This window comes from Mus musculus, chromosome 14, assembly GCF_000001635.26.
Source record: "Mus musculus strain C57BL/6J chromosome 14, GRCm38.p6 C57BL/6J".
Lineage (NCBI taxonomy): Eukaryota > Metazoa > Chordata > Mammalia > Rodentia > Muridae > Mus > Mus musculus.
In genome coordinates, this window is record NC_000080.6 from 63,218,052 (window position 1) to 63,245,140 (window position 27,089).

General features: G+C 45.8%; 1 protein-coding gene across 4 annotated transcripts in view; it reads right to left on the reverse strand.

Annotated features, from left to right (window-relative positions):
* Gata4 (GATA binding protein 4) overlaps positions 1 to 27,089 on the reverse strand; it is a 72,799-nt gene that overhangs the window by 19,138 nt on the left and 26,572 nt on the right. For all 4 annotated transcript variants that reach the window (NM_008092.4, NM_001310610.1, XM_011244956.3 and 1 more), the window contains exon 2: positions 22,485 to 23,594. In NM_008092.4, the coding sequence (NP_032118.2) occupies positions 22,485 to 23,097 (613 nt within the window). In that variant the 5' untranslated portion in view covers positions 23,098 to 23,594. The remainder of the gene's footprint in view (positions 1 to 22,484; positions 23,595 to 27,089) is intronic.

Here is a 27,089-nt window from a genome sequence, read left to right on the forward strand (position 1 = left end):
TGTAGGTGCTCGGAACAGAACCCTGGTCCTCTGGCAGAGCAGTCAGTGTCCTTAACCACTGAGCCATCTCTCCGGAGAGCTTCCCCCAACTTTACTTTTTAAAGAGGACTTGATTAGTTTTACACTCTAAAGGTTCATAGCACTTACATTTGGTTTCTCAGTCCCTACAGTTGGTCAGCTGTCCCTAGTGCTCGAAAGGAAGCCGTGCTAACACCAGTCTTTCTGTGCTCGCCTCCCTGTACCTAACACCTTGGCCGGCTTCCAACAAGTCATTTTTCACTTTCGCTCACAACGGGGCTATAATGAACATCTCTGCGTGCGTTTCTGTGCCAGGACCTCTTTAGTTTGTTTTGATTTCTGATAAGGAAAGTTTCCCCTTTCTGAAAAGTCTTTGTTTTAAAAATTATCTTGGCTATTCTCGTACAATAACTCTTCCCCAGAAATCCTATAATCAACTTGACAAGTTGCATTTAAGAAATCCTATTGGGCTGTTTCCTGGGACTGCATTAAATTTATAGACTTGTGTGAGGGAGGTGGAATAGAAGATCTTCTGTGTCTTACTCCAAGATTCTGGTGTCTTTCCCACTCCCGTGTCTTTCAATGCCTCTCCACGAGTTTTATGAGCATTCCCCAGGCAGATCCCACTTGTTTACCAAGCTGACAGTCTTTCAGCTAAGAAGCTAACATTTCCACATTTCATTTCCAAGCTCATTTGTTTCCTTAACAGGGAAACTGAGTCACAGCCGGAGGTCTGAGACAGGCTCCCAGCTTTTCCCTCAGTGAGGCATAGTGGGCATGAGTTGCCCTCTAACTTCGTTGGTGATGAGACTTTTACGTTGTTTTGTTTTGTTTTACTTGGGGGAGTGGTCTTTCGAGAAGAAGGGGAGAAGGCATACCTTTACCCTGTCATCTCTCAGGAAATCTGTGTGTGCCTCAAATTTGAATACAACTCACTCCAATTGTCACCTGTTCTTCCTCTTCAGGCCACTACAGTGTCCTCATGGGCTCAAATGGCAGCTGATCATGTTTCTCTTAAGTCACCTGTTGTACCCTCACATTGAAATATCATTTAGATCCCCATCAATGGGATAAAATGTCCCAAAGAAACAACTTAAGGAGGGACCATTTATTTTGGCTTGCTGTTTGAGAAGATAGTGTCCCATCACAGGGCAGGGGCATGGAGGCTGGGGCTCCATCTGTGGTGGTAGGAGTTTGTGGCAGCTGCTTCTTATGTGATGCCACGCTCACCTTGCCTTTGCCTGTTTTCCTGTATGTGTTCCAAGACCTTGGCTCATGGGATGGTGCTACCCACACTAAGTTTAGTTTTTCCCTCCTAATTCAATCTTTTCTAGGGAAACAGTCACAAACATACTCAAAGGTGTGTCTTCAGTGCCCTGTGGATTGCTTTTTTAAATAATGTTACTTTTGTTTTTAAACATTGTTTAATTATGTCTCTGTCTGTCTGTCTTTCTCTCTCTGCCTCTGCCCCCTACGTGTGTGTGTGTGTGTGTGTATGTGTGTGCCCATGAGCATGTGAGTATAGGTGCCCTCGGAAGTCAGAAACATTGGGTCTCCTGGGGCTGGAGTTACGGGTGGTTGTGAGCTGCCTTACATGAGCAACAGGTATTAAACTTTGGTCCTCTGGAAAAGCAGTATATTCTCTGAGCCATCTCTCCAACCTCCTCTAGACATATCTTAATCCAACCAAATTGGCAATCAAAATTAACAGTTGCTCTTTTCTCCCAAACTATATTTTGGTGCTGAATTAAATCGTAAGTGTGTAGCTATTAAATATACTTCATGTTTTCATTGGATTTATTTTCTTTCTCCTTTACTTGTCTCTAGCCTCAGAATCCTTCAGAGGCCTAGCAAACATCTAAAATCAAAAACAAACCAGATGCTGTGAAGCCTCTCCACAATCCTACAGGAGGACACACAGAATCCACCCAACTCAGTGACTCCGTGCACTCTCTGAGGTTAGGCACCTGGCCCATCCTACCTGGGCAGCTTGATGATAAAAGGCCCTGAGCTCAATCCACCTTTTACATCCTAGGAAAAGCATGGAGCAGTTACAGCCACAGAAGAACAGTCTTGCAGGGCTAGCAAGCCGCTCAGTTGACAGTTGGCTCAGTTGGCTTTCCTAGCGTGCCTAGGTTCAAGAGGATCAGAAGGTCACGGCCATCCTTGGCTACAGAGGGAGTCCCAGGCCTCCCTGGGATATCCAAGACCTTGCTTCCAGAAAAAGTAACCATGTAGACAAAAAATATTTCTGGAGTAGAGTTCTACCATATCCTCTCTCTATCTTTAGGGAAGGAAAGAGAACAGGGTTTTGGGAAGAGAAGCCATTGCTCTCTATAAATGATGCTTTCCATATTTTCTACCTTTCTGCATTTTTAATTATGATAATATACATATAAAATGTATCATCTTGGGCATTTCTAAAGATACAGTCCAATAGTGTTTCATATATTTACACCATTGTGCAAACAATCTCTGGAGACTTTTTTTTGGTTTTTCGAGACAGGGTTTCTTTGTATAGCCCTGGCTGTCCTGGAGCTCACTTTGTAGACCAGGCTGGCCTCGAACTCAGAAATCTGCCTGCCTCTGCCTCCCGAGTGCTGGGATTAAAGGTGTGTGCCACCACGCCCAGCTTGACTTTTTTTTTTTAATTCAAAGCCAAAACTCTGCAACTACTAACACCAAACCTCTCCACCGTCGCTGTGAACTTACCTTCTCTTTATATCTCATACAAGGGCAACTGTACATTTGTTTCTTTCATGATTGGCTTATTTCACTTAACATAATATCCTTTGGGATTTATCCCTGGTGTGCATATTCCAGAACCTTCTTCCTTTTTAAGGTGGAATAATAGTTCTACTCGAGATGGCAACAACCTAATTTCCACTGGCCCATTGGTGGACACGAGGTTGCTGCCACCTTTGGGCAATTGTGTTTCTATGTGTTTAGTCAATAACGTATTCTTTTTATTTTAAATAATTATTTACCAGTCAGGCAGTGGTGGCGCACGCCTTTAATCTCAGCACTTGGGAGGCAGAGGCAGGCGGATTTCTGAGTTCAAGGCTAGCCTGGTCTACAGAGTGAGTTCCAGGACAGCCAGGGCTACACAGAGAAACCCTGTCTCAAAAAACCAAAGAGGGCATCAGATCCCATTACAGATGGTTGTGAGCCACCATGTAGTTGCTGGGAATTGAACTCAGGACCTCTGGAAGAGCAGCCAGTGTTCTTTACCTCTGAGCCATCTCTCCAGCCCCTCAATAATGTATTCTTGCTGGGCATGGTGGTGTATGCCTTTAATCCCAGCACTTGGGAGGCAGAGGCAGGCGGATTTCTGAGTCTACAAAGTGAGTTCCAGGACAGCCAGGGTTATACAGAGAAACCCTGTCTCGAAAAACAAAAAAACAAAACAAAACAAAAACAAAAAAAAGAATGTATTCTTAAATCTGTCAAGTCTTGACTACTGCCGCACCCCTTTGCTGACTCAGCTTAGGAGACCCTAGGGCAGCTAACACGGGCAATGGGAAGCCAAGCCACTCTCATGGCAGGCCTCTTGTGTTTTCAGGTCCTATAACTGTGATTTCTTTATATACCCATGGTCACTGCAGCTCCTGCCCATGGGAGTCACTGGAAAAATGCCATGAGTAAGTAAGGAACAGTGAGTACTGGGGGTCTAATGCCACCCCATGTCCCAGCTTCCCCAGACTACTCAAGACTGCCCAAGGTCTGGGAAGTGAGCAATATTTATCTCTGTTGATTCTGCTGTTTCACCCCTCGAGATATGAAGATAGATACACAAAGACTCCTACTGAGGGTAAATGTGCACATATCTGTTATCTACCTTTCCTTCCTTTCCACATTCTACTCTATTCTTTTTTTTTTTTTTAGGTAGAGTATCTCAGGCTATTCCCAGACTCCCTTTGTAATGGAGGGTGACCTTGAACTTCTGACTCTCTAGCCTCTTATCCCAAGTTGGATTATGGGTGTGTGTGTCCCCATGCTCAGTTTATGTGACGATGGTGTTCAAACCCAGGGCTTTATACCTTCCAGGTAAGCCCTGTACCAACCGAGCTAGAGCTCTAGCACCTCTGTAGTCATGGTAACATCCCAAGATTACACCCCATAACTTTATGACTCTAGGCCAAGAAAGGCCCACATAGCTAGGAGACACTGTCCAGCTCATTTCACCAAGAACCAGCAGCAGAGACTGGCCTATCTACTTCCTTCAAGACAGGCAGCAAATCCCCCTCTACTCCTGTAGTTGGGATGGAGCCCGAGGCCTCATGCATGCTAGGCAGATGCTTTTCTGCTGAGTCACACCCCTAGCCCTCAAGTCCACGTTATAGATGTGAAAAGTAGAGGACATTGCAGAGAGTAAAACCAGGGCTTTAAATCAGGTGTCATTCTCCAAACCAGCTCCCTCCTCACAAGACGCTGCCTCGCATCTTTCAGCGGCCAGGTAATAGAAAAGCTGGAAGTCCCGGCCAGGACTATAAGCAGAAGTTCTGCAGATGAAGACAGAAAGTTTGACAACAGGGCTCCCCCACTTCACACACATAGCGAGTTACACTGTCCATGTGGCCAGCTCTCCCTTCTTCCTCTCCTCTCCACTATTTGTCCAGTCCTGTCCAGGGAAAAGGTCTCCATTATGAGTGCCACTTCTGGAGGTGTGTTTACATAGGGCAGGAAACTTAATATCAACATTCCCCGAAAGCAAAGTGTCTCGTCACTTCTGGGAAGCACTTGAAGGCAGGCAGAGCTCTCCTTCAGAATCAACAGGCACTTACATGATTTAAACAGAGTCTGACTGGGGGAGTTTGTGTCTACAGAGGATCTCAGAGCTCCTTGGCCCTTTGTTAAGATGAGGCTGAGAGGCAGGTACTGTTAGACACAGCTCCCTCCCCTCTGTGGAACCTGGACTCCACTCAGTGTGAGGAGGGTGAGGGAGAGAGGACTTGGGCCTCGGCATTGAAAAATGACAAACTGTGGGCCCAAACCCCATGTCTTGATATACACAGTCCACGAAAGATGGCAGCCTATTGGAGGCCTGGAGCATCATGGGAGAAAAGTTTGAGCCCAGTTATGTTTTTCAAGGCATAATTTGGAGAGCCCTTGAGATTTGGGCTTCCTGTCTGTCAGCATGTTACTGTGACTTTCACCTTCCACCCCAGCCACCCTTTCCATGGGATGGCTCCTCGTTCCTCTTCATTCCTATCTGCTGCCCTGGGAGTCTCCTGTGGTTTTGAAGGTTTCAAATGGAGACAATGTGCAGCAATGGCCAGTGCATGACCAATTGTCTGCTGGACACCACCTGGATGCCCTAGTGCCCTGGCCTCAAATTCACCTCTTCCAAATGCTGCTCCCATCTCCAGTGCCCAGCTCCCTTTGAGATGTGCCACAGGAGTCCTGTGTGATCTCCAGCCTCTTAGCCTCATGTTAGATGAGACCTCTGCTCCAAGGGCCCTTTTACAAGGATGGCCCTCTATGAGAGCAGTCTCAGTAAGACTGTTCATGTGGCATAAATGTGGAATGGAGGGAGTTTGCCAACTTCAGGCTGATTTTATACTTTGTTTCATGAATGAACATTTACCCAGATGTTAACTATAACCTAGTCGTAGATAAAATGCAGTGTTAATTCTTGCCCTCGAGACATTTTTGGTCCAATGAAACACCAAATAAAATAACAGCAGCAAGATGGAGATGTGGCTTAGGTGTTAGCGTTTGCCGAGGAAGCACAAACACCTAGGTTCAACCCCCAGCACAGCAGTAACTGGGTGTGGTGGTGCTCGCCCTAAATCCCAGGAGGAAGCAGAAAGATCAGAAGTTCAAGGCTATCCTTCAGCACATACCAAGTTTGTGCAAGGCTATCCAGGCTACATGAGACTGTGTCTCAACAACAACAACAAACAAACCAATAACAACAAACAAACAAACAAGCAAACCAAGAAGGCAAATCCAATAGCATGAGGTACAGAGTGGCAGAGCACAGGCCATGTACTAATTCTTGAAGATTCTGTCTGAACACCTCTCCTTCCCCCCCCCCCCGGTTCCCCCCCCCCCGCCCCATTTTCCAGTGTATGGCTTTTGTTACACCTTCCCTGAATGCATAAAGCCTTCCTCCAACTGATTTTTAAGGCCCTCTTTATCACGAGCCACCATGGCTACCTTGCTACTTGTAGGTGAGAGGTGGGTGTTGTTACAAAAGACCTCAAAGCCAAGAGCTAGAAACACTGGGGGCAAACCCAAAGTCCAAAAGAAAAGCAGCCCACAGGCAGCCCAGCACACATAGGTCCTGGACCTGCCTTTTGTACTGCAAAAGAAAACTAAATTAAAGGTGAAAGCAAAGGCAAGAATTAGCTGAGACAGGCATACAGCAGTCATCTTCCCCAGTGGAAGGGTCGGTAACGGTATTATGGGATATGTGGGTACTAATGAACATCAAAGGCCTCACTTGTCAAGAATGGGATTTTTGGAAGCTGGGCATGGTGGTGCACGCTTTTAATCCCAGCACTCAGGAGGCAGAGGCAGGTGGATTTCTGAGTTCAAGGCCAGCCTGGTCTACAAAGTGAGTTCCAGGATTGCCAGGGCTATACAGGAAAACCCTGTCTCGACAAAAAAAAAAAAAGAAAAAAAAAAAAGAATGGGATTTTGGAACCCATAAGATGGCTCATCAGGGGCTGGAAAGATGGCTCTTCCGAAGGTCCTGAGTTCAAATCCCAGCAACCACATGGTGGTTCACAACCATCTGTAACAAGATCTGACTCCCTCTTCTGGAGTGTCTGAAGACAGCTACAGTGTACTTACATATAATTAATAATAATAATGATGAAGACAGCTACAGTGTACTTACATATAATTAATAATGATGATGATGATAATAATAATAAAAGATGGTTCATCAGATAAAAGGTACTTCCTTGATGTCTGAGCTCAGTTTCCAGACTTACATGGTAAAAGGAAAGACCCGAGTCCTGCAAGCTGTCCTGATGTCCACAGGTTATCCCTCCACACACAATAAATAAGTACAAAAGGGCTTTAAACAAGGCTACTTGTCTAAATAGGAGAATTCATGAAAGATGTGACATGGTGCCAATGCACTGGGAAATGGGTTGGTCCTCAGAGCCACATGGAAGTGCCACATGAGCCAGCAATACAACTTCTGCCGTGTGTGCTAAAGAAAGAGAAGCCAGGACTCGGGCTGGTGAGATGGCTCAGTGGGTAAGAGCACTGACTGCTCTTCCAAAGGTCCTGAGTTCAATTCCCAGCAACCACATGGTGGCTCACAACCACCCTTAATGAGATCTGATGCCCTCTTCTGGTGAGTCTGAAGACAGCTACAGTGTACTTATGTATAATAATAAATAAATCTTAAAAAAAAAAAGAAGAAGAAGAAGAATCCGGGACTCCAATAGACTATCCATATAGAAGTAGGAGCGTTGTTTACTATATCCAGAAGGCAGAAGCATTTCAAGAGCCCACCAAGGGATGGCTGGACACACAGAATGTGGCCTCTACATACAAAGGCGTAGTACACAGCCTTGAGAGGGAGGAAATGCTGATTCATGCTGCAATCAAGGACAAACTCAGAGAATTAAGCCGGTGACAGAAGCCAGTCACCAGCACATAGATGTGGTACAAGATATCTGGAGCCATTCATTCAGACAGAAAGCAGACTAAGGGCTGACATAGGACAATTTACTTTTGAGTTGGGACTTTGGGGGAAGATTAAAAACAGGAGATGGGGGTAATAGAAAGATGGCTCGGTGGTTTAAAGCACTGGCTGCTCTCCTAGAGGACCCAGGTTCAATCCCCAGCACCCATGTGGCAGCTCACAACCATCTGTAACTCCAGTTCCAGGGCGTCCAATAAATTTTCAATTTTTTTTTTTTTTTTTTTTTTTTTGGTTTTTTGAGACAGGGTTTCTCTGTGTAGCCCTGGCTGTCCTGGAACTCACTCTGCAGACTAGGCTGGCTTCGAACTCAGAAATCTGCCTGCCTCTGTCTCCAGAGTTCTGGGATTAAAAGCGTGTGCCACCACGCCCGGCTCAAATATTTTTAAAAAAACAAAACAAACAGACCATGAAATGGACACACTGTGGTAAATTAGCATGCCCGCAGAAGACATTCACATTCCTTTTTTTTTTTTTTTTTTTTTTTTGAGATAGGGTCATGTAGCCTAGGCTACCCTTAAGCTCCGTGTGCAGCTAAAGATGACCTTAAGCTTCTGATCCCCTTACCTCTACCTAGAAGTTTAAGGCTAGGGTACGTGTAACACCATTCCTGGGCTGCACAGTGACAGGGATGAAACTGGGTGTGAACATACAGATATTTTAACCTTTTTTTTTTTAACTCTTTTTTTTTTTTAAGATTTATTTATTGATTATATGTAAGTACACTGTAGCTGTCTTCAGACACTCCAGAAGAGGGCGTCAGCTATTGCTACAGATGGTTGTGAGCCACCATGTGGTTGCTGGGATTTGAACTCCGGACCTTCAGAAGAGCAGTCGGGTGCTCTTACCCACTGAGCCATCTCACCAGCATGAAGTGGTTTTGCTTGCTTGGTTGTTTCTTTAGCATGTTGGATAACCAACCCACAACCGGCTGAGCTGGCTCTGACTGGTCTCTGGTTTTGCCACAGAGGAGACAACCTTAGTTTCCCAAGAAATTGATCAAACTCAGGTGGGGGAGGAAAAACATGCATTGGAGAAGCTTGGGACTTTCTGTAGCGTGATGCAGAAAATTATTCAATTTTGTCAAATGACCCAGAAGCCAATTTGAACAAGCCCCCCCCCCTTCCCTCCCGCCGACCCCCCCCCCCAAAAAAAAAGCTACCATCTGGGCAACAATCAGGACACACAACCAAAACACACCAGGGGTGTCTAAGATGTCTAAAAGGGATATTAAGAACTCTAGTTATTTAGTTTAATAAGTGATCTCTGAGGATGCTGGAGGAGGGGATTTGTTACTTTGAACATTGAAAAATAAAATAGAAATCATTTATTCTGTCTCTCCCTGCCAAGCTACTCTAGGTGGCCAAACATTCAGTAAGTTGAAAATTGTTTTCTTATGAAGAATTTCAGGTAACAAACGAGGAAGGAAAGACAGAGTTAAAACAGCAGCGTTTGCAGCAGGGACTGATCAGGTTTGCAATCCCAGCCGCTCAGGAGGCTGAGACAGACAGATCTAAGTTTAAGACCGTGCCTAGGCTATGTAACACATTCAAGGCCAGCCTGGGTAGTTTAATGAGAATTGAAATTAAAATTATAGTGATATGCTGGGGCAGGGTAGCGTTGGCCCACACCTTTAATTCCAACATACAGGAACCAGGAGGATCTCTGTGGGTTTGAGGCCAGCCTGGTCTACAGAGCATGTTCCAGGACAGCCAGGGCAACACAGAGAAAGCCTATCTCAAACAAACAAACAAACAAACAAACAAACATTATAGTGATGTATTTTAAAGAAACCTTCAGAATAAGACAGGAAAGCAGGCTAACCAGACTCCTTCAGCTTCATCTCTAAGCCTTCCTCTGGATGCAGAGATGTTCAGGGATGTTAGTAAATGTACTCCCAGGGTCCACTGATACTTGTGTAAATACATGTCAAGGCTCTTGGTACAGATCTGTTATATCCCAGCTGAGGCAGGAGGACTAGAATTCCCAGGCCTGTCTGAGCTACCAAAGAACTTCAAGGCCAGCCTGGACAACTTATTGGGACTCTACATCAAAATTAATAAAATAATAAGATGAAATGGGGGCGTGTTGGAGGTGTGGCTAGTGCTTTCCTCGCTTATGCAAACCCTGAGGTTTCTCTTTGCGCTGCAAAGCAAACCAGTATTTTCCCCATGCAAATACTGCCATTCCTGTGTAAAGCCACTCCCACCATTTACCACATTACAGAAAACACAGGTGGATGGTGTTACACAAAGTGCAAGGAGGTAGGGCTAGGACAGACTGCCTCCTAGGGTCAGATCACTGCCTTTCTTGCACCCCAGAGTTGGGTGGAGGATTGGGGTTTGGTTCCCTTTTGCCCCTACCCTCTCAGCCTTAACATCAGGCCACTGTGAGTGCACCCCCGTGAGTGCATCCACACGGCTGCCTTTGCTTGACAGCTTCAGAATACCTTTGTGCCGAGTGTGGTGGCACACATCTTTAATCTCAGCACTTAGGAGGCAGACGCAGGCAGACCTCTGTGAGTTTGAGGCCAGCCTCATATACAGGGTTGAGTTCCAGGACAGTTAGGGCTACACAAAGAAACCCATCTTAGGGGGAAAAATAAATTAAAACTAATTACTAAAAAAAAAGAATACTTATGAAACTTCCCAGTGTGCATGACCATGAGGCTCCATTGAATCAGAGGCTTCACGGGAGTCTCTCACGGGTGCAGAATGGAGAGAGGCAGTTATCACTCTGCAGGACTGAAGTACACAAAAGCAGGACTCTCTAGTCTAACCCTTTCCTCATCAAAACCAAAGTGCTAAGACCCAAGAATGACTCAAACCCTGCTCTATTTTCAAGTCTACTAACTCCCCCGGGCCCTCCCTGTCTTGACTCTTTCAATGTTCCTCTGCTTGTGAGCCAGTCCTAACTTGTTTTTTTCCCCCCTATTTTATTTATTTATTTATTTATTTATTTAATGTGTCTTCAGACACACCAGAAGAAGGCATCAGATCTCATTACAGAGGGTTTTGAGCCACCATGTAGTTGCTGGGAATTGAACACTGGAAGAGCAGCCAGTGTTCTTAACCACTGATCCATCTCTCCAGCCCCAGCCCTAACTTGTAACTGTATAGCCTAGCAGTATGGATCTTCCCCATTCTAACACCCATTTAGCCTGTAGGACTTCACAGATCCCCTTTTCTAGGAAGCCTGGCCTCTAGTTCCTGTACCAACACAGGTGGAGGTATCACATGGGCTCCTGCATAATGGAAGTTTCCCTTTTATAGCCACACTTGCTGTTTAGTGTCCGTACATATTGTGTGTTACTGGCACTCCAGCCAGAGCGCACTAACTCCTTAGAGACTGTCTTGCTTATGTTTTTATCTCCAGAGCCTAGCTGTGGGGCTCACAGAGAGTCTGCAGAGATGCTTCTTGGCTTGCTGACCTAGGAAGAAAGGATTGTGTCTGGTACCCACTCTACATTCTGTGACTCTCTGGAGCTTCCTAGGATCTCTAACAGTGAATTTTTAAAAAAGATTTATTATATATATGTACACTATAGCTGCCAGACACACCAGAAGAGGACATCAAATTCCATTACAGAAGGTTGTGAACCACCATTTGGTTGCTGGGAATTGAACTCAGGACCTCTGGAAGAACTGTCTTAACCTCTGAGCCATCCCTCCAGCCCATGAGTGGGTTCATTAATAAACCAAAACCAACAATGCATCTACGTTGACATTGCCACCCATGGCTCCCACAAGCTGATTTTTATATATTTTAGTGGGTCATGTGGCTTATTATGTAGAAAAAAAAAAACCTGAATCATGGCATATAATCTGTCATTTCAAATACACTGTTGGGTATTGAGACAGGTAGCCATGGAAACCTTCTTGAATCTACCAGTGTAAGGCACATCTGCTGCTATCTGGTACCTATCGTCTACACGACATGGTCCGAGTTACCCATATGAGGCATGTTATTTTTATTTTTATTTTTTCGAGACAGGGTTTCTCTGTATAGCCCTGGCTGTCCTGGAACTCACTCTGTAGACCAGGCTGGCCTCGAACTCAGAAATCCGCCTGCCTCTGCCTCCCAAGTGCTGGGATTAAAGGCGTGCACCACCACTGCCCGGCTGGCATGTTGATTTTTTAAAAGTCTCCCTTGGAGCTGGAGAGACCGCTCAATGGTCTTGAGCTCTTAACTGCTCTTACAGAGAACCCATATCAGGGGGCTCACAAACCCCTGTAACTTCACCTCCTGGTGATCAACACCCTCTACTGACATGTACACCCTCACATATATATGTATAATTAAAAATGGAATTAAATGTTTAAAAAGTCCTCCAAGGGCCCTAAGGCAGCTCCTAGAACCATTGCACTATTCCTTTGCCTGACCGCCTCCTTCACAATGCAGGCAGACATGCAAGCAAAGAGAAGTCGTGTAAGTGGCTCAAAGTCACCCAGCAGGAAAACAATCCACAGACTCGCAGCTCTGGGATACCAGGCCCATGAACTGTCACCTCCCTGTATCTGCTCCTGGAACCCTTTTTAGCTGCAAGTTGACAACTCTGGCTCACATTTTCCAGCCTCATAAATCAACACAGCTTGCAAGAAGGACTTCATTTCAAAGGGTGCAATTAAGAACTTATAAATACGCTGAGAAGATAGCTGTGTTAGAAGACGTGCTTAGCAGGTCCCAGGTACCGCATCCAGTCCCTAGCACAACAATAAATAATAAAATATAGAGTAAATCCGCTCTAGCCTTGCATCAGCTAGCTCTCAGAGTCTCTTCTTGCATTGGATGGCTCTCAATGCCTGTCCTTGCGACTAATCCTCTAACTTTGCTTTATCGAGGGGACCAGTGCTTGGAAGCTAGGCTGGCTCATGAATCTTAAAAAACTGTCCCAGTGATGAGTGCCTTTAAACAGTAACTTTTACGATAATTAAAAAACATGTGTATATACATGCTTATATATGTGTACAGCAACTAAAACGCCGGGGATTGCTGCTTAGCACTGGCGAGCTCGGTGTGCTAAGACTTCTGACAGGTACCCTGGGAGTTTTCATTTTGCCATATTCTTATACATTCAGTTGTACAGAAGAAAGATAATTAAAGTTTTCCTGAGATGGGAAAAATAAATATGTGACTTTCTGAAGTCATCTTTATCTGGAGAACATCCTTCTCTTTTTCTTGTTCCTCCCCATCAGCGACGGCCCCTGCTAACTGCAATCATGGGAACCACATTCTTCATGCAGGGTCAAGTGAAGTTCTTACAAGCTAGGGAAAGGTCATATTTGTCGTTCGCTTTTCTGCCTACTCAATTTTGAGGGACAACTTGTATTATTACCTCTCTTCGCCGGGACTGATTTATGAGCTTGGAAGTCAGGTCATTCTTTCCTAGGTCGAAGAAAGAAAGGGGGCAGGGGGGCGGGGCGCGTCGTCCCCCTGAGCTAATACCTGATAAAATATCTGAATAGGTCCCTGTAGACCTTGACGCAGGCACATAACTATTTTAGCCTAATCTGATAAGACAACCAGAAAACTTTATCAGAGGAGAATGTAGCCTGCCATGTCGCAGCTCAATGGATGAGCCTTTTTATCTGAAATGACAGACTTCATAGGATAGGGGAAGCCGCAGATAAGAAACAATTGAATTGTCCCAAATCAGATCCGATTGTCTGCCCCTGCTTCAAACTGCCACACCTGCTCCAGTGGGTCAATGAGCACCTCTTGGCATGGTCCCGGAGGGGTCTGAAAACATTGCAAAGTGGTGAACTTTGAGACTTCTGCGTTTATTCTGTGATTATAATTAACCTGCTCACCAGTTGCTATCGATCAGTTCTGAGAGAAGGTGATAAAGTTTGACTGGATTTCTGGAAGTAGAACTGGATGTTTAAATGGGGAAGGAAAAGGAAGCTAAGGTCATCCACAGTTGGGAGACCCCACAGAGTGGCGCTTATAACCTATAAAAATTCCCACCCATCCTAGATGTGTGACTTCTTCATTTCTCATGAAAAATAAAGTGTGTCTGCGGCTGTTCAGCACAGGGTAAGACAGCAACAGATCCCACTCACAGAGGCACTTTTATGACTCTTAAATACAGACTGCTTTACCTGCCTTGATTAGACTTGTCAGTAGAGAAGGCTATTTTAACTACGGTAAGTCGTGTATCGAGTCCAGTACATGACTTACTGTAAAAATGCCAAAAGCCAGAAAACCAAATTCTCTTCACTGAGATAAGAAGTTTGAATATCCTGGCCCAATTCTGATTAGAGAGCAGCAATAGATAAAACCACAGGCCACCTGCCAACCCTGAGAAAGTCATCTCTGGAAGCTGGGTTCCATGCAGAGCAACCTTTTGCAGGTTGCATTTTCCTTCCTGGTCTGCATACATATCCCGTACTTGTCCTTATTAAAAACATAGCTGGTCTGCTATGCTCCTCTCCTTCTCTACCTATCACAGATACATCTGAGACAGTCATTGAAGATTGGAGAAGAGGGAACAGATGCCTCTAGAAGTTTTTAAAGAGAATCCTGGGGTTTTGATTTTCCTAAACAGCCAACAGTCCGTCTAAAGTTAGGGGAACACCTAGCTCTGAATTCGGCAGGTTGCTATCATTCTCTGGAGATCAACTTCAGGAGGCTGAGAAGGGTATACACATCTGAGGTTCCTATCGATGTGATCACCCCCTTGCCAGCTCCGTAAACGGGAAGGAATGGACGCGATGAGGACTCAGGAAGACCCAGACCCTGCAGAAACACTAACTAGCCCACAAGAAGCAAGGAGGCCTAGCTGAAAAGCTACCTTGCAGAAGGGAGCCTGTTAGCTGCCATGAGCCTAACAATTCTGTAAGGCTCGGTGTAGCAGAGTCTACAGGAGAAGGAAGCTGCAAACCTAAAGAGGTTTCTCTCTGTGCTAAGCAGGAGCTCCTGCTTGCTGGTAGTGTTGGACGGGGAGCACAAGGCTTTCTGAGCATTCGTTTCTTTCCAGCAAACAGAGGCCAGCACCCCACCCTACTCCTGCCAGGGCCGACTTAGCCGTCCCAGTCAGCAGTCAGCGGCAGCCTTCCAACTTCCTTCTCACAGTGGGTTGTTGTGTAGTGTAAGGCTGCCATCTCTAAAAGGTTGTTCTTAAGTGCATGTTCACCGACCGAGACTATAAATTTACTTTACATAGATTAAAATGGATTCAAGGTTAATTCCTGCTATCCCTGCTTATACAATTTTCCTGGTTTTCTTCAGAAGCTGACAAGAGAGCAGCTGTATAGAGAGCCAATAAAATGTGTGAGTAATCCACTCAGAGAATGCTGCACGAGGCCTCATCATGATCTACCAAAGGTCAACCAGTTCCCTGGGACGTCTTTTGGGCAGCAGGCCATTTCAAAAGAATTGGGCTTCTAGAAAACCCAACGAGACCCTCCTACAGTCCCCCCTTCTCCCATCACCCCCCAACTCAGCAGAAGCAACAATTTTTGCAATGACTTCTGTTCTAAATTCAGCACATTTAACTGCAGAGTGCACACATGTGCATGTGTGTGTGTGTGTGAGAGAGAGAGAGAGAGAGATAGACAGACAGACAGACAGAGACAGAAAGGCCAGAGGGTGTCTTCAAGTGTTTCTCTCAGTCACTCTTCACCTACTCCCCCCAAGACTCTGTGTATCGCTCACTGGCTGTTCTGGAACTCACTCTGTAGACCAGGCTGGCCTCGAACTCAGAAATCCACCTGCCTCTGCCTCCTGAGTGATGGAATTAAAGGTGTGCACCACCACCGTCTGGCCACCTAATTTTAAAAAACTGTATATTTATTTTGGGGAGGAGATGCATATGCCATGGTGCATGCGTGCAAGTCAAAGGACAACCCGGGGAGTGGGCTCACTTCTCCCACCATGGAGGATCTGGGGACTTAGCTCAGGGTGTCAGGCTTAGCGTCAAATGCTATCTTGCTGGCCCTCATCTTTGAGATGGGGTCTCCTGCTAACCCTGGAGCGCACTGGTTTGACTAGACTGGCCAGTAGATTACAGGGATCAGCTTATCTTTGCCCCTCCTCTTGCTCCAGCACCACAGTTGCAACTTGCAATGCCATCTTACAGGGATGTTAGGGATTTGAACTCCGGTTCTCATGCTAGCATGGCAGCCACCTTACCATCTGAGCTATCTCTCCAGCCCCAACTCCTTTATTTTTAAAGGGCAGTTTAGGTGACCAGTTTAAAAGGTTGGTGGTTTTCCGGCAAGTTCTGATCTTAATATCACTTGAAGGAGAACTGTCCACCAGAAGTGGTCACTAACTACCAGATCTAAGTGTTTGTGCCCAGGAGGGGATGTAGGGGTTAGGGGTGCCCCACAGCTGCAGACTGACTTGCCACAGCACGAGATCTGTCCTCAGTTAAGGAGCAAAGTTGAAAGACAGATTCAGGGTACAGGTAAGGATGGATCAAGCTGCTCATCAGGATCTTGAAATAGGGCATGGGGGGAATTCCAGGAGTTTGTAAAGGAATAAACCAAGTAAAAAATAAAAATCAATGTGCCTTTCCTGCCTGGCTATAAACACCATTAAAATTTTTCATGAATGATGTGTCTGTTTTTAAAAGCTTCATTATCTTTTCTTCCCATCATTATTATCACGTGGGGTCCACGTGCCATGCTAAGTGTGGAAGTCAGGGGACAACCTTGGAGTCAGTCCTCTGCGTCCATCCTCACACGTGCCCTGGGGATCAAACTCAGGCCGTCACAATTGCACCAAGCAGCAGTGCGGACATTTATCCATTGAGCCAACTTGGCCACCCAGTCTTATAGTATTTAAAAGCGATTAACCATCATTCTGTTTTTAAAGTTCAAAAGATTCCGTTGCACATTCAGGGCATGAGGACGCACAGTGGTATGTAGGAGCCAGTTAGGTGTCCACACACATAGGAAGGGGCAAAGACAATGTAGTCACACAATGGCCTACCCCTCAGCTTAAAGGAGGAAACTGCTACATGGTACAGCTTGAAGACATGATACTGAGTGAAATACACCTGACACACGAGATAAAAGTATTGTATAATTTTGCTCATAGGATGTAAGGAGAACAATCAAAGTCACAGCCATGGAAAGCAGACTAAGCGGACAGAGCGGGAACTGCGGAACTGTTGCTGTTCTACAGAATGAGAGACATTCTCAAGATCCATCGTCCAGCAATGCTGAGCCCTAACACCACGCATGCGTAAAACTTCCTGTGACGAGGAAGAAAATAGTATCAGTATCAGGGCCAGAAAGATGGCTCAGTGGGTAAAAGTTATATGTTTATTTAGTGTGTGTGTCTGTGTGTGTGTTTGTGCACGTGCATTTGTGTGCCACAGTGCATGTGTGGAGGTCAGAGCACCTCCTTTTACCATGTCGGCCCAAGGGGATCAAACTCAAGCTGTCAGTGTCAGCCACAAGTTCCTTTACCCATGACATGAGTATTTTTATTATTTGATAGAATTATGAAGCACAAAAAGGGTTAAGCCGACCAAAGCACATTTTCAATTTTGCAACACACATGGCTGTAGCAAGCTGCTTCTCCAACTTCATCCCTTTTCTACCCTTTGGGCTCCCCATAAATAATCAATGTTACAAATTCTTTACCTAGGGCCCAATGAAGGCTTTTAGAGATAGATAATTGTGTATTTTCAAAGAAATACAATGTATTTCCCCATGTTTAACACCAAGAACATAGTATTTCCAAGTGGCTCAGAAAGGATCTTATGTGGCCTAATAATGACAGCCATCATATCTGCCTAGGTGGGTGTACAGCATATGAAATGTATACCCTGGTGGTGTACATTTGTATTACTTCTGAGCTTTGTTATTATGGGTGACAAAGTGGCAAATATGTACCTCAGACTTCATGATTTGGAGTCAAAAGTTCAATGTCAAGGGCTATCTACTCTGTAATTTGACTGGTTTACCAACGACTATCCACAAAGCTTGTACCGATGAACATTCCCACCCACAGGTATCAGAGTTCCTGTCCCCCACACCTCACAGTCTGTTTGTCTTCTTAGTGCATTTAAAGAGGGGGGAAAAATAAATAACAGGGAAGGGGACAGAAGAAGCCATTATCTACACTGTCTCCTGAGCATATTCCACCAGCAAATGTGGCCTGACCTTTTCATGGGACACAAACGGGCAAGTGACAGGTGTCACTAGAGGTCGAGACACACCCCAGGCTACCCCAACACACCTTCCTTACTTAATTGGTTCTCCACTTAGCACCACAAACCAGTTCCCACTTTGATTGGCCTATTCAGGGTGGTAACCGGAAAATTAAACAACTTTGATTTTCTTAAGACTAACAAATTGTTCTTGAGCCCAACAGGCTACCTCAGGGATCACAGAGTTCCCTGTCTAAGCGAACTAGCTCTGAAAGCAACTGGCCTAATTGATAAAGCAGTCCCCAAAAGACCCAACAAACACTACAGCATTTTCCGCTGACCTCAGTCTTCAACTCTCTGAACACCTTGAACCGCCCCACCCCACTCGAGATGGAGCAATACTTTTCCCTTTTTGGGTTATTTCCATAGCAATGCACACATTTGTTTCCTTCTGTTATTCTCACTGAGCCCTCAAACAACTCCATATTTTTCCCCAAATCCTCTAAAAATAGTACGGTTACTTATTTCTTTAAGACATAAAAGAATCGCTCTTCCTTAGTAAGCTATATTTCTTAGACATCCCAGTAACAGCTACAAGCAATACATTTCAAGGTCTGTTTTTTATATCTAATCTCTTTCAGTCTCCTCTTTTTTTCTTTTGGTTTCTTTTTTGGCTTTAGGTCTATATAAGCCTTAATGGGCACAAAATTGACTAGACTGTGATGTGTCGTACACACAATAAAAGTCTCCTACTTTAAGAATATATCTCAGGATGGAGAGATGGCTCAGCAGTTTAGAGCACCTGTTGCCCTTGCAGAGGACATGAGTTTGAGTCCCAGCTCCCACACGATGGTTCACAACCACACTTGACTCCAGTTCCAGACCATCTGCTACCCTCTTCTGGCTTCTGCACTGCACTTCTGTACACACATGCAGGAAGAACACTCATACATACAAAATAAATAAATCTAAAAGCAATTTTTTAAAGAGTACATCTCCATGAATTTAACCAAATGTCTCCAGCAGGGTCCTCATGGCACTGTGTCCTTTAAAAAGAGATGGCTGTTTTTCTCTGCTGCAGGAATGTCACAGTGCACATGCGCCGCCCTGAAGTTGTAAGAACTAGACATGGCTAGCTGTCTTGGCAGCGGTGCATGCAGCCTGCATGAAAGCTGGACCTCCAGACCCCATTCAAACACGAAGACAAGCCACGATCTGTGTGCACCACACTTTGTGACAGCCATAGCCAAACACTCCAGTATTATTAACTCTAACACCTGTTCACAGAGAGCAGCACAGGCTCAGAGCCCAGCTGTCTGCAGTGGTCCTAGGTTTCTAGTGTCCTCGCCAGTTCTGCTCACTCTTCTCCGAGTCTCTAATTCTATCTTTGCTTTTTTTTTCTTCTTTAAGCAGGGGATTGCTATGGAGCTCAGACTAGCCTTGAGCTCTCTATTCTCCTGCCTCAGCCTCCTGAGTGCTGGGTCACAGGTGTATGCCACCACACCCAGTTCTAATTTGCTTCTTAAAGGACGAAGGCAGTCGTTCTGTGCGGCTTGACCAGGGCAGGGCAGAGTCCTGGGGCAATTACCTCCCAGATCTTTACTCAAACATTTGCTACTTGCCCAGCATGTGCCAGGCACCTATGTATGAGTAAGACTCTGTACCCGTCTCAGTAAGGTCACAGAATTCCATTATTGTGCCTAATTAATGCTTCTAACAATTGCTTCAGGGTCCTGGGTCTGTTGAACTTGGAATGAACAAAAGTTCACATATATTACAGTCAGGGAAGAATAATTTATCCCTTGCCAACTTCAGGTATTTTCACATGACCCTGTTGGGTTTTATCATTTTTATTTTTAGTTTTAGTTTTGCCTTATTCTAATAGCCAACCCAAGAACTTACTAGATGTTAGCTATTAATACCAAAACAGTTCAACCTCATAAAAAGGAATAATGACATTTGCTTATTTTTTCCTCAACACAAACTAAAAATATTTCAGACTTAGGAGTTGGTCTCTGAGATTTACCTTTGGAGATGAATCTGTTACTAAAGCAAAACACAAACTATATTGTACCATTCCACAGTTCTACACATGCGTGGGGTACGTGAGCTTGTGTTTCTCTCTTTCATGCTGTAACTGCAGGTCCAGACTCTTTGCTGTGGTGCCTTCGGTGGAGACTTCCGGGGCTTCAGAGGAAAGCTCCTCTCCTGCGGTCTCAGCTTGGCTCTCAGCTCATCTCCCCTTACCACAAGTCATTCAAAACCTCTCATATCTAATTAGGGTAACTATTTATACATTTCCATATCTAACTAGGGTAAACCAACTATTCTTACTCAGTAGACTGTCCCAGGTTTAATACTAAAATTTCCAAGTCCCAGGAAGCCCTTTAGCCCCAGAAAAAGTAGAAAAACTAATAAAAGAGCTATCATTTATAAAAGAGCAATTACTAGACATCACATAGCTTACCAAAGTCATCTAAGAGAAGTGGAGCTGAACTGAAGCCACCCTACAGACTATGAGAAGAGACGGACAGAGGTAGGCAACTTGCCCAAGGTCACATGGCACTGAGGTTTGGTGGCTCCAAAATGCCTTTGATCCCATCCGTATGCTATATGCCGTTTTAGACCTCAATGGTCATAACATCTATCCAAAGGGGGCCTCTCAATTAGCCCAGAGAACCTTTCTCCTTCAGGCACTTGGTACCATCAGCTAGTATGATGGCTGATTCTCACTGAAGCTACCAAGCATGACTAATGTCCAAGAATAGGCAGGCAATAAACAAAACAGGTAGGAAGGAAGCAGCTAGGACTATCTCTTAGTGGTAGAGCCTTTATCCAACCTATGTCAGAGACTGTCTAATCTTCTGTCCTAGGGTAGGGCTGGAGAAGAAAACATCTTCACACAGAACACTTTTAACTGAACAGTGCCACCAGACTGTCAGATCGTCCCAAGGGCTATGTGATTAAAAACAAAAACAAAACAAACAAGCAAAAATACCCAAGTATATCTCCCAAACACATGGAAGCATGACAATAGATTCTCAACATGCCTGGTGCTCCCTCATGACAATCCCAGATCATTTCTTTAAAGACTTGGCAAAGGGTCTCATGTGCTGACTTGTAGGGCAGACACAAGAACCCAACATATAGTCTCTTAAAGAGAGAGGGGATGCACGTACCCTATTGTTTTGTTTGCCCTGTGTGGATCCTGGAATTTGGGGAACCTTCTTCAGCTCCCGTGCTCACGGGTACAGTCACACAATGTCACTTTGTTTTGCTTTTATACTGAATACAGGAATGTCTTCTTCAGCTTTGAATGGGGACTTCACTCTTTGCTGTATCCAAACACTGAATCCCGATTCTAGGATTTTTTTTTTTTAAATTAGACTGGGTCTGCCATGTATCCCAGGCTCTCCTCCCCCTCTCTGAAATTTCAGTCATGGGGCATCACACCCAGTTATTCCTTCTTATTTTAAGCTAGGAGTTGGGTGGAGTTGAAGGGAACCCAGCTACTAAGGATTCAGGCCAATACCACCCCACAAACTAACTTCCAGCCTCAACCAGATGGAAACTACCACCCTGCTCTGTGCTCCTTCCTCTGGGTGTTGTCTTCTTGGCCCTGCGGGGGGAGGAAGACATTGGTAGCCACAAACCCATCTCTGGCGCCACTTTTCCTGTTAATCAGTGTACCTGAGATGTATGTTTGGCTAGACCCCCCCCTCTTGAGGGACCTTCCATGGCCACCCAGGGAGTGGCAAGGGATAGACTTTACTCTTCAAAGTGACAGCAAATGCAAGAGGATTTAGCACTTAGTAGGTAGTCAATAAACATTAACTTTGTTTCTCAAGTCTGTGCTTCCTCTCTTCCCCTAGAGCCAGCTCCATCCAAACTGCACCTCCATTCCATTCCAGAAATAGGCTCTTTGGCATTTTGTACGAGTGGACAGCCACTTTCCTTTCTTTCCCCTGGCCCAAGTGGCTAGGGCCCCTCTGAAAGTTAGTTCAGTGTGTAGATTGTGTAAGTGGGCAAGTTGCTGTCCCTCCGAGTCTGACATTGGATGGGCATACTGGCCATTGTTAAGGTTAATCTGGCTTCCTGAGAAAGAGGCAGCCCTACAAATTCTCCATTTAATCCAGGCACTAGAAAAAACCCCCTCTGCACTGTCCCCAGACACTGACCTAAAGTATCTGACAAGGGAGTGGCTCCATGAGACCCCAGAGTGTGCCTGAGGACTCAAGCAGGGCTAGGCTCCAGTTTAACCCACCTCTGGCGGTCTCCTTTGCTGATCTCCTCATTTATTTCCGGCGTGAAAACCCCCTACAGGAAAGTCATCTGCAACCCTGGGGGATCCTCTAACCTAGTTGCCAAATGGCGCAGGTCTCAAGTTTGTTGAGGTCTCAGAGGAAGGGATGGAGGAAGTAAGGGCTGAATCCCAGATATCACATCCAGACTGTTCCAGCTGACCCTAGAGAACCCAACACCTCCCACTGCCACCAGTAGGCTACCCAGACATTGCTGGATCCTGGTGACCAGGCTACTCATCATCACTGTGGCCCACCACCACCACCACCTGGAGTCTCTGACTTCTGGGCTGCCTTCCTGGGAGGCTCCTTGCATCAAGGATGTTCCTCAACCCCAACAGAGTTGGGAAACTTGAATGTCCCAGACTGGGCTCAAGGCCCTAAGGTAACTCACCGAGATTGGGGTGTCTTCCAGGGTTGGCCCGTCCAGGCAGGCTGTGCAGGACTGGGCTGTCGAAGGGGCCGGCAGAGGCGGCAGCGGCTGCGGCCCAGGATGCTCCCACGTCGGCCATGTAGGCTGGGTAGGGGCTGGAGTAGGAGCCGGCGAAGCCCGGACGCCCGTACTGCTCTCGGCCAGCCAGACCAGCGCCCGCCGCCCCGCCGCCACTGCCGTAGGCTGCAGCTTCCCGGGCTGCGGCAGCGGCGGCAGCGGCCGCCAGGGACCCAGTAGTCCCCGGGAAAGAGAAGCGCGGGGACACGGGCGGCGGGGTGTAGGCGGCTCCCTCGGCTCCAGCTTGGCTCCAGCCAGGGCTACCCTGCTGGGTCCCAGGCCCTGCACCCGACGGGCCGGCCCCGGAGCTGCCACCCGAGGTGGTTCCAGCTGCAGCGGCACTGCCACCGCCCTGCAGGTAGGACAGGCCCAGCACAGAGGACGGCACCCGCGGAGTGGGCACGTAGACGGGCGAGGACGCGGCGCCCGCGCTGTGCATGAAGGCGCCAGGGCCACCTGCTTCGTAGGCGCCGGGCGGGGGGCCGTGGTTGGCGGCCATGGCCAGGCTTTGGTACATCGCCCCAAGCTCTGAGCACGAGGCAGACAAGAACTAGAATGCGGGTGTGCGGAACTGTCACCAAAAATCAAAACAAAACAAAACAAAACAAAAACCCAAAAACTAACCCCCCCCCCAAAAAAAAAACAACCGGAGATCAAAAAACGAGGAGAGGCCCAACTCGCTCAAAATATATACGAATTAAATCCAGCATCAAAGCAGAAACCTCTAGGCTCTGGTTTGCTCAGGAAAAAGAAAATCCCAAATTGGATTTGCGGTTGCTCCAGAAATCGTGCGGGAGGGCGGACTCTATTCCAGGGCCCAGAGGCTGGAGGTGCCCAGACGCAGTCCAGGCTGGTCTCGAACACCCTGAGCAGGCCTTCGGATCACCCACCGGCTAAAGAAGCCTAGTCCTTGCTTTCTGCCTGCTACACACCCAGGCGCAGCTGCTAGCTCCAGAGCGGCTCCAGCGAAGAATGACAAAGAGGGCCCGGTCCCTTCGAAGCGAAGCGGCAGTCCTGAAGGAGAAAAGGCAACAAATGTGAGAGAACCTCACCACACGGTTTTTCAGAACCATGTTCCTGTTTTCCAAGATTTCTTCCACACAGCAAATGAAACCACCCTTCTCTTGCCTGGGTTCAACGGACGCCCAGTACAGCCGAAAGTAGCGGCCTTTGTTTGGTCGTTTGGTCCCGGAGGGAGACCTAAGTCTCCAGCATGAAGTTCTTGGTTGAGCTCTGGGCCAATTATTTTGATATTGCTTATCAGAAAGTACTTTAATTTTAATTTTAATTCTTCACCTTTTTTCTTTCTTTCTTTCCTTCCTTTTTTTTCTTTTTTCTTTCTTTTTCTTTTCTTTTTTCCCTGAGTATTCTGTAAACACAGGGTTTTGAGCTCTGAAGAATGGTAAGGACTCAAAAGATCTATCTTTTTTTTTTTTAAGTTTTAATTGTTTCCCCTCTTCTCTTCAAACATTTTCTTGACCAAACAAGAACTGTAGTTTGGGCGGAGGTGATAACAAACTTTATAAAAAAAAAACCAGCAACCCGTGAAAGTTTTGTTTGTAATCTAAAAAACAAAAAAGCCAAACAAACAAAGAAGAAGAGAAAAAAAAAAAAAACCAAAAACCGAACGCCTAGAGGTAGAATCTAAATGTTTATAAATGAGCAAGTGTTGGTGAAACCATAAAAAGGATTGTGAAACTCCTTAATCGTACTGTGCATCATGTGGGTGTCAAATCAGACAAGTCACACGTTTCTGCAAATAGTTACATTTTAAACACTTTGCAGACTATATATGGGGACCAGAAAAGCAGGCGGGTTGAAAAAGGCCACTTTACAGAACTCTGGGAAGTGCTCCCTACATGACTTTTTCTTGTGGAACTGAAGATCCACCCAAACCAGAATTGATTCTTGATGCTTAACAGCATCCTTCCTGGCATCCTGGGTTTTGTCATTACCAGAGACTATGGTGTGTGTGTGTGTGGGGGGGGGTGTCCCTCTATTTTCCTAACACACCTGTTAATTCCAATCCTTCCTCTCTGAACCTCTATTAAGTAAAGGTGTCTACATTCATTGTTTCACTGAAGACAAGACTGCAGTATAGGTGAAACTTGTTGAAGATCAACGGACACTTGAAGTGGGGCACTGGAGGACTTTGAGTATTTGCAATTCCCCTTGAGAAGAGGCAGCTACTTTTGATTGGTTTCTATTTTAGTCAGTGATGCATCTGCAGTAATATTAAATGAACTAGATACAAACCCTGGGGCCTGTCCCCTTCCTGAATAAATAACTTTCGACACTTCAGTCCCTCATCTGTAAAGTGCAAATATTATAGGTGTCTTACAGTCATTGGAGGATTATGGCTGTATTATAATGCAATACACACAAAACATTCATGACCAGATCTTAGAAGCCTTAGGCACACACATGATTCAACAGCCATGAATGCAGATCTCCAGGTTACACCACAAGAGAGTACCTGGGATGTAATTTATACTTACGATAAATCATCATCTTTATTACTGTAAAATTCTGGAATTGGGCATTTAGTATATGCACTAATGTTTCCCCCATCTTTGCATCATCTCTAGCAACAAGGAAATCATGACAAAGTGTGCGGTCACACGGTGACTGATAAATTGTTTTATATTTACTTCTTCAAAATGTGCAATAAACTACCAGCTTGGTGGTTGAATATTTCCTTCTAGCAATACAATAAACTGTCGGCTTAGTGGTTGGACATTTCCTCCTAGCAAATTTGGCTGGAGGATGGATACAAGAAACTTGACCTAAGATCACCAACTTTTCCCTTTAAAAAGAAAGGCATAAAGTTTTAAACTTTCTGGAAATCTCTGGACTCCGATAAGCAACTATGCAGATTTACATTGATTAAAAAAAAAATCCACCATTCAATTTTTAAGTCAAGTAGTTGTCCTAATTAATTACACTTTCTATAATGTCAACTCAGGAAGTTATTTTTTTAAGGTAATACACGTTTTCTTTTCTTGACTAACAGCAGTTAAAAGAAGAGATTTAGAATTCTGTAATCTAACTTACAGTATACGTGTGGTGTTAATGTGCAAGCCTGAAAAACTGCAAGCACTAAATCCGTTTGGGATCGCAGGCTTGTGGGCAGAAGCTCTCTGAAGTTTCAAATGAGTGATGCTTTAACCTGATGTTGAATTTCTAGAACAATAGAAGGTGGAGAAGATATCCCTCTTTTCTGGAAAGGCCAGAAACCATTCTCCTGGGTGGATTCTTGCCTATCTATGATCTGGGGCCCAGTAACCTCCATCTTTTCACTTAAGTCTAGTCCGGCCTGGCCTAGACTTTTCTCTCTCTTTCAAATCACCCTACAACGTTCATCCCAAGTTCCCCAACAGAAAGAAAATTATTTCTCTTTTCAGGATTTAGTCCACAGCTTTTCTGGAACCTGTTTTTGAGAGTCAGAAAATACACCGCGCTGGAATGTGTCTTTTTACAGGTCTTTCCTTTAGGCTCCCGCGGGTCTCTCCGGTCCCCGCCACACTGAGAATGGTCACTAACCAACTTATACACTAACCCTCCGTAATCTCCCCAGGTAACCTTTCTTTCTTCTAATGTCCGAAGCGTCCTTCCTGGCTGCCTTCCTTTTCCAAAGGTACAGGAAATAAATTCCCGAGGTGCTTCCCAGCAGCGCGGCCTTATTTCCCCGGATCCTTTACTGCCTCGGGTCCCTCACTATCCTCTTCCTTTCAACCGAAAAGCCCCTCTTTCCTTCCACCTGGTGAAAGTTCATCACCCAGACATCTCTTCCCCAAGAGTAACAACTGCCAACTCTCCCGGGTCACATCCAAGCGATAGAATACGTGAATCAGGGGAGCTTGAGCCGACTACCCAAGACTATCCCTGATTTCCGCCGGGGTTTTGGCCCTGGGTCGCTTTCTCCCCGAAAGCGGTGTATGTGGGTAGTATTCAGCAGTGCATAACACACACAATTCCTGAGCCCTAGAGGAGTTTGAGGAGGTTGGACAGAAAGCAGAAGAGATCCGCAAGTTTCCGAGCCTATCTCCAAGGGCCTCCAGCCCTCCCCCAGGTCCCAGGGCTGCCTGCCACTGCCACTCTGCACTCCCTGCGTGGCAGGCTGGAGACACTATCCTATCTGCACCCCAAAGTGTGGGCTATGCGGCCTGTCCAGGGTCAGTCGGTCAGAGAGATTACACGGGCCCTGGCCAGTGGGATGGAAGGCAGAGTTGGAGAATCTGCAAACAGGACGGATTAAAAGGATTCATGTTCCCTCCCAAACAATCCAAACGCACCTCTCCAGCACCCATCAGTTTTTGCTGCTAATCAGTCTCACTTGATTTAATAGTCCTCGCTAGGCCAAAGTCAAAAGCGGAGCAGTTTTTAGCCAATCTGGGGGCACTGGAGTGACCGGCGTCTCCTTTCCCAGCTACCTACCTCCCTATTCCAGGCAAACTAGGGCGGCGGACTTGTGAGTTTCTCCTGCCCCGGAAAAGAGCAGGGACTCGG